Raw genomic sequence first — 8,352 nt, 5'->3', positions numbered from 1 at the left:
TGTAACCGCGTGTGCACACTCAGACGTGCGTGTTTGTGGGCTCACACTGCGCACAGGCACATCGGCGGTAGAGAATGGTGCATGATTTCACTGATGCCCACACTCCAGGGCTCATCCCCTCCTCGGCAGCGATGGGCGAGGGCAGCGGCTCGGCGTGGGGAGGCACACACGCGTGGCACAGCCGCGGGCGCGCCCTGCCTGCGCACACCCAGCCAGCCAGCCAGCCAGGCGGGCTGTCCCCTGGGCACACGTGTGCACAAGCGTGTGCGACACGCCGGCTGGGCGGCAAGGAGATGCACCCGAGTCGGGGGGATGTACTCCACGCCCTTCCACTGGATTATTTTGGGTGCCTCACCAGGTGCCCCCTGTGCCGGCTTTGCGGGTGTGTGCGGGGCGGGATGGAGCGGCGGGCACCCGCTTGCTGCGCCCACGTCCGCGCCCCTCCGCAGCACGCAGGGGACGGTTCATCCCTTTATTTACTCAAACATAAACATCTTTGCATTTCCACCGCAGCCTAAACGTGATAAAGCCCTTCGAGGAGGCTCTCCATCCCTCCTCTTTTGATAAGGCTGCAAACGCAACTTGGTTTGTTGGGAATGGCTCTAGATGCCTTTGTGCTTCCTAAAAGAGCATAAATAATTAAAGTTTGGCAGAGAGGAAAAGCTTTCTTGCAGAACTGTAGTGGCAATAAATGAAATGACTCAGAATCTCTTCTCCAGTCGGTTTTTACGAGAGCTGCCAGACAGTGTCTGTTCACGTTCTCCAGATACTAGGGGCGCCATAACAAAGTTAAGGTCAAGTTAGTGTCTTATCTTGGGTGGCACAAAAATACCGCATCTTCTCCAGCCGGACCGGGTATATTTTTCAGCCCAAACGTTACGCAAGTCGCCTTAATTTCCACGGAGAGCATTTGGAAATGTCTCTTGGACCTGAATACTTGGTGATTCCAGGCAACGACTGCAGATGTTTCAAGACGCCTAACGGTAAAGTATTCGCCTGATTGTGTACATGATGTGCATTTATGTTTCGATGCTGTTTAATCTGCGTAAGGGAAAGAGAAAAAAAAAAGAGGGGGGGAGTGTGCGGGGGTGTTATTGTGATGTTCAGAGCTGGGCTGGTACCGACCCCGGGGTGAAAATGCTCTGGCAGGCGGGCACCCCCAGCTCTGCCTTATTGCAGCGGGGTCTCTGCTGTGATATTGGTCTCACATTTCTCAAATTAGATCGTTTCTTAAAGGATTGTTTCCTAAAAGAGCTTTCGTATTAACAAACCGTCGCCATGTCTTTGAACTTGAATTAGTTGAAACCCGTTGGCTCCTGCGCCAAAATGTAACTGATGCTAGGCTTGTTGCATCGAAAAGAACGTGAAAGATTCTGGCTAGGGCGCAATTAGTTGTTTGAACGGTAAAGAAAATGAAGCTCCATAGGTTTCCAGAACCATCTCTCTTGGAGAGATGGGCGATCAGAAACCTTGGGGGGGCACAATCCGAACGGAGCCCTGCCCTGCTTTGCTGCAAGGTCCAGGGTAATTAGTGACACAGGAGCCATCTTAACTGCGCAGACATCATTTTTGGGAGGCTGGTTTTTAATGTTGCAGCAGAACCGAGAGGGCTCGGAAGCTGATTAAGGCAGGGAGTGGTGGTTCTGTGCTTTGATTTCTAGTGATAACTTGCAACTTGCAAGAGTCTATCTGCTGAGAGCGATGTGTGGCGTTTGAGGTGTTTTGCGAGTGAGACACCAAAGCAAAAAAAAAAAAAAAAAAAAAAACAAAATCAAAACCAAAACCCAACTGTACAAAGAAAAGAGAAAAGGAAAGAAAGAGGCGGCTGTGGGGGCATGTTAAGAATGAGCTCCATAATATCTGCCTGGCTTTGGTCTTTTTATGTTTAGAAAGGGCTAGCTGGGCTGCGGCATGGAAGCCCTTGGGCAGCCCCGGGCTGCTCTGGGGAGCCCGGGGAGGCAGGAGGGGCAGTGCCGGTGCCGGTGCCGGTGTCGGGGCGGGGGGCAGGCTGCGGGGCAGCCCGGGCTGCGGGGCTCCCGCCCCCGGAGCGTCTCCGCATGGCGCGGCCGAGGGCGAGCAGGAGGCTCCTGGAGCAGCGGAGCCGAGTGCTCGGCGGGCACGGCCCGAGGAGCCGGGGAGCCCACGGGCCTGGTCCCCGCTTGCCCGGAGCTCTGCGGGGCCGGTTCCCCACCTGCCGGGCTCTCGGCTGGCTGCGGCAGCCGGAGGTGCCTTTGCGGAGGTGACACGGAGGTGACACGGGCCCTGCCGCCTGCCGGAGCCTCCGCCCGGGCATTGCTGGGTGTCCGGAGGCGCCGTGCTCGGCCTGGGGAGCTCGCCCAGATTCCGGGGCTATTTGGGGAGCGCCATGTGATGGAGCTGACCTGGCTATGCGGTACAGTGGCGGAAAAACCCCATTCCCATGGAGAGCTGGCAAATGTTTCTGGAAGGAGGGATTGGTCGAGTATAAGGCTATTGCTGGCGCGTATTCGTTTTTCTCCTCTGTTTTCAACCTTTGCGGCCCTGTTTGTGCTTGTCTGTATAAAATCATATTTTAAGGAAAAAAAGGAAAATTGGCAAAAATGAGCCCTCGAAGGCAGGGCGGGAGCGGGGTTGGCGGCTGCCGTGCGTGCCGCCAGCTCCCAAGTCTTGCTTTTCCCTTCCAATGAAAATGAACATTTTGGTGGGAGTTGGAGGCAGGAGAACAGAGGTCACTTTGTCTGCTGCTCTGCTTCCCAAGGAAACCGTGCTTGGTGGACTTCTATTCCTGCCATAGCCCTCTGCCTTACAGAGAGCCCGAAAGTATCTCCCTTTCGTAAATGCGGCTGCTGAGAGATGTTCTGTTTGCGTATTTCTCATTTCAGTTTGGCGCCCTGACACAAGTGCGCAGTGTTTGGGCTTATAAGCGAGGGAAAACGAGGTGATCGAAACTCAGGCTTTGAATTTCGTGACCGGTTTTGATGCCAACTGTGGATTGCAGGAGCCGGGCGGGCAGATCCGGTCGTACACTCGAGTGTGTGAATGGGACTTGGCTTTCCTGAGTGAACCATCACCCACCCGCTCATCATCCGCTTGAGCGGCGGCCGGAGGGTATCGCTCCTTCTGAGGAGGAAGCGATCGCGTTTCCGAGCCGGGGGTGCCGGTCCGTGAGCCCCCAAGGCTCGCTCCGGGGGCTGCCTTCCTCGGCGGCGGCCGAGCTCCCCCCTGGCTGCCGGGAGGCAGGCGGGGATGCGGGCGGGGGGCTCCGCGCCGGGCTGGGGCGGTGGGCAGGCGCCTGCCCGGGCGGCGCGGCCCCAGGTGATCCGCACCACCTACGTGCGCCTCGCATCGCCTGCTGAAAGGATGAGACTCAAAACCGGCTATATTTGTACAAACGGCGCGCTCGCCTCCCCGTGCTGGGAGGGCTCTTTGGAGAGATCTTAGGAGCCTTTCCGAGGGGCTGATATAGATATAAGGACATTTCTACATCGCGTCACGTGACATAATTACCACTAGAATCAATCAAGATGAATTGCACGTCAGCACACGGTGGGGATTTTTTCTTAGTTGATCCTGTCCAAACCCTCTTGTGCAATAGATGGATCTTGTTCAATGCATTGAAGCCTCCTGGTTGCTTGCAATCGCAAAAAGGAAGACATGACTGAGTTTGACGATTGCAGTCACGGCACATCCAATATGTATCTGCCAGGGTGCGCCTATTACGTCTCACCCTCAGATTTCTCGACGAAACCCTCTTTTTTGTCTCAATCGTCGTCCTGTCAAATGACTTTTCCTTATTCTTCTAATTTACCTCATGTTCAACCTGTGCGCGAAGTGGCATTCAGGGAATACGGATTAGAGCGCAGCAAATGGCAGTATAGGGGCAGTTATGCTCCTTATTACTCAGCTGAAGAGGTGATGCACAGAGACTTTCTGCAGCCCGCGAACAGGAGGACGGAAATGTTGTTCAAAACGGACCCTGTCTGCGGCCACCACGGACCGTCTCCCGCCGCCTCCAACTTCTACAGCTCGGTGGGGAGGAACGGCATCCTGCCGCAAGGCTTCGACCAGTTTTACGAGACAGCCCCCGGACCCCCGTACCAGCAGCACTCCGAGAGCGAGGGGGACGCCGAGAAGGGCGACTTGAAAGCCCAGAACAGCACTTGCAGTAAAACACCTTCCAGCCAGGAGAAGAAAGTGACACCAGCAAACAGCGCCGATTCCCCTTCTGGTGAGGCTGTTGCAGAGAAGAGCAACAGTTCAGGTAGGTATCAGTAGTAAATTGGGGGCAAGAGTACAAGGCCAACACTTTGTCAAGCCGCATTTTATGTGCAATTTTATAAGCATCCAAAGGATTTTATATATCCTATAAGATTTCCTTTACCGTTGTAAAGCGTGTTTACGATAGGAAACCAATTTAGGTGGGCTTAAGGTATTCTTGGAAGAGGATATTAATTGTTATTAAATTGTTGATTCATCGGGGGGAGACGGAGAGATTTCACAGGTAGTGCTCAGAGCTGCCTTCGGTTTAGAGCTTAAGATCTTCGTTTGTTTGGGGCGGGGGGTGTGTGCGAGAGGAGTTTGAGAAACTTGGAATTTTTCCAGCCCATTTAAATATCTCTCTGTATTGCTCGAAGAGCTCTCTTTTAAGGAGAAGTTGGGAAATATTGGCTTTTCTTGCTAAGTCACCCGGAGATTATAAGCGTCGGGAATATTTTTTGAAGGGCTAGAGGGCTGCTTTGCAGGCAATGGGATATTATCAAAGTCTCCCACCAAACCCTAGCTGAGCATGTTCGTAGCAACAGCGTGAATCAGTTTCTTCTCTCTTGAATTTCAGCAATTCCCCAGCGATCGAGGAAAAAGAGGTGCCCCTATACCAAATATCAGATAAGAGAACTGGAACGGGAATTTTTCTTCAACGTGTACATAAACAAAGAGAAGAGACTGCAGCTGTCCAGAATGCTCAACCTCACTGACCGGCAAGTTAAAATCTGGTTCCAGAACCGAAGGATGAAAGAAAAGAAACTGAACAGAGATCGACTCCAGTATTTCACAGGGAATCCCTTGTTTTGAAAAACAAAACAAAAAAGAAAAAAAAAGGAAAAAAAAAGGAAAAAGAAAATAAAAATAATATTAAAAAGGCAAGAGAACAGGAAGAAAGAAGAAAAACAAAGAAAACGTCGGTCTCTCTGACCTACCATCTGAATGCAAAAGTTCATTTGTTTACTTGACACATCCACCCTGCGGAACTCAAAGTTTCATTTTCATGTGCAACTCCCCACACTGAATGGCCACTGGAGATTTCGGGGCTTGGCGGAGCAGATTCCTGATAAGGGCAAGCTAGGGTAAATCCAACTGTCCACTCTCGAGTGTTTTTCGCCAAAGGTGCTTTTTTTCCCTCTCCCACAGTGCCAGCAATGGACCTGCAGTGTGTCTGGTAGTTGTTGCTTACAATTCATTGAGTTCGGGGGGGGCTCTGTTGTTGCTTTTGAGCTAGGATAACACTTTCCTTCCTTTAAGTGAATGCGGTTTATTTAAGAGATGGTAAATGTACGCTCGCTATATATAAAATATATATATATATGTTTCTATTGTCATCCAAAAGCATGGGCCACTGTCTTTTTCATGTGAATAAATGGTTTCTAGTAAAGTTAAGGTTATAACTTCCGTGCACTGTATGGATTTCCATCTCCGAAGGATCTTAGCGTTTTCCGGGCTAGAGCCAAGTTCAGTTAAATAATAATGTGAGGAAGGCTACCCGGGTTTTTTAAAAAGCATTTTAATTAAGGAATAGTTCAGATGGCTGAGTCTCCTTTGTAGGTATGCGTACCTTCCCCGTTCGCTGTGAGACAGAGCCAACATGGCTGTCTGCAGACCATCACTTCTGATGGTGCTACCATTACTATAAACAACGAAAAAGGCTTTTCGTGTAACTGGTCAGGCTCCGAATAAGCCCAGAATCCCCAACGCCAATGACTGTTTACTTGTTAGTGAAGAGCAAGGCAGAAAGACTGAGGGCTCCAAGCGAGTCAGACAAGAGGGAGCTATAAACAATTGGCACTAGTTGGGAAAAAAAAAAAAAAAAAAAAGAAAAGAAAATTTAATTAAAAAAAAAAAAAAAAAAAAAAAAAAAAGAAAAACCCACCCTAAACCAAAAGCACAACCCACCCCCAGCACTCTGGGAGCAGAGGGGTGGTTCTAACCGCGCCGGCCGGGCAGGGCGAGCGGAGCGGGGCTGAGCGCGCTGCCGCTCCCGTTCGCGGCGGGCCCCGCCGGGGGCCGGCACCCGGAGCAGATCCCGCTCCGCTCCTCGCCGCTTTATCTTGCGTGACCTGGCTGGGCTGTTTACAAAACCTTGAACTGTCTAGACAACACCATAAAACCCGAGGTTCTAAACAGCTTAATTGGGTTATATTATACACCTTCTGGTGGGCGAAAAAGAGATTTCCGCAATGTGCAATAAAGGCGACGAGTGAGAAAAGAATTTGGCTTTTTTGAATAGGACGAGGTGGCTCTCGCTACTCTCGCAGGCAGGGAAGGCAAAAGTGCCAGCTAAGTCAGGAAAAAACAGAGAATTCAAAAAATAGGGAAATAGAAGAGGAGGGAGGCATGGCTAAAAAAAAAAAATTTAAAACACTTTAGCAAGAAAAACATAAGTGTATGCCTTTGAACTTCCAAAATGTCAAGGTCATCACCTTTAACCTTTCTGAATAATTAGGCGCCTTAAGGTTCCTCTGTTATTTTCAACCACCACCCACTCTCTCTCTGTCTCACCCTCTCCCTCCCTCCCTCGCTCTCTCTCACACACACGCACAGCCACACACACACTTTTACCGCATAGCTGGCCATATTAGCAAATGCATCATAACGCAAAGAAAATCCCGGCTGGGTCGAGGTGAGCTCTCGGCGTCGTGCAGTGAGCGTGCCCTGCCCCAGTCCCTGCCAGCTGGAGCACAGGGGCTCCTCACCTCCCTCTCTTTCTCTTCCGCGCCCTGGGAATTCGACCCCCCCCAAAAAATGTCTCTTTTAAAATTTTTTTGTAATTTTTCTCCTTTTTTTTTTAGCTCATAAGAAAAAAAAGAGGTTTGCTTAGGAAAAAAAATAGTAGGAAATGTCTCGTAATTTAGGCACAAAGACGATATTTCTATGCGGCCTCCCCACAAAGCCCATTAATTAGAAATGCGCAAAGTCGCGGGGAATTCCTCACGGCATTTTGCCTGACCTTACAGCCAAATTCTCGCGTGTCTCCCGATCCTTAATCCACAGGGCTAGAAGGAGCCGTTTGGTTTTCTGTTCCCTGCAGTGCTTTGACAGTCTATCTCAGCCCATTAATACGCCTTCAAAACGCCAAGACACCGCAAAAGCGGCCCGCGGAAACCGAGACACCCCAGCACTAATCGCGCCTAAATGCTCAATGATAGCGGTGTTAAGTTTCTATCAAAAAGGAAGGGAAGAAGCCCACGGCTGGGGAGGAATCGCGCGGAGGAGAAAGACCGGGAGCGGAGGAAATTCGCGGTGCCTGGCGGGCCGCGGCCACAGGAGGGCGCGCCCGGGCGCTGCAGTGCCGCAGCCTCCGCCGCTCCTGCCTCTTTCCCCCCTAATAATAATTCCGCTGCTAATAAAATATCTAATATATAAGTAACGATAAGATTTCAGGGCCTTCCAAATGAGAAAATAAAGCATCAAAAAGATTTATTAAACAAATAACCCATAATCGTGACGTGCTGGAGAAATATGCCACTTTAAAAGAATTTCTTTTTTTTTGGTCGTAATCTTTTATAATGCATCCGAGCTTTAAAAAAAATCCCATAATTTTAAGAAAGGAAAAAAAAAATCAAATCCCAAAGATATTCAGAATTCGTTCCCTAGAACGAAAATCTATCTACTCTTTTAAGGACAGCCTTAACGCGGGTGGAACAAAAGTAATATAAAAAATATGCATTTCCACAATTTATCTTTGATTCTTACCAGCGGATTTTTTTAGATAAACCTCTAGGTACAGAAAACATAATGTTAAAAACGTATTTTATTTAAAGGCGAGATTAACATTAGCTCCTGAGCATGCTTATTTTTAAAAGAAAGACAGAGAGACTAAAGAGAAAAGATATTTTTAATATCTTAACATCACCTTTCCAAGGCATTGCTGAATGAAGTCCCTCTCTTTAAAAGTGCTGTGGAGATCTATTAAAATGAAAGTAGAGCTTACAGAATTAAAGTCATTCTTATGAATTTCTTGGACGTTCTCCAGCGACCGAGCATGTTCTGTCTTTCTGAGAATTTTTTTTTGTTTTGTTTTAAGATTTTTTTTCTTTCCAGTGTGGATTTCTGGTCAGAATCTCAGGAAAGAAAGGGTTTCGCTGCTTTCTGCTTATTTGC

The 8,352-nt window shown here is 49.4% G+C and overlaps 1 protein-coding gene across 1 annotated transcript; it reads left to right on the top strand.

Moving 5' to 3' along the window:
• Positions 1 to 3,633: 3,633 nt before the first annotated feature.
• On the top strand, positions 3,634 to 5,049 carry HOXD11 (homeobox D11). Its single transcript, XM_059476247.1, has 2 exons — positions 3,634 to 4,240; positions 4,814 to 5,049. The coding sequence occupies exons 1-2, from the start codon at positions 3,634 to 3,636 to the stop codon at positions 5,047 to 5,049; spliced, it is 843 nt and encodes a 280-aa protein (XP_059332230.1).
• The last annotated feature ends 3,303 nt before the right edge of the window (positions 5,050 to 8,352 follow it).

The sequence above is a fragment of the Ammospiza nelsoni genome, chromosome 7 (genome assembly GCF_027579445.1).
Source record: "Ammospiza nelsoni isolate bAmmNel1 chromosome 7, bAmmNel1.pri, whole genome shotgun sequence".
In the NCBI taxonomy this organism is placed as follows: Eukaryota; Metazoa; Chordata; class Aves; order Passeriformes; family Passerellidae; genus Ammospiza; species Ammospiza nelsoni.
This window is presented reverse-complemented; position numbering and strand designations above follow the sequence as displayed.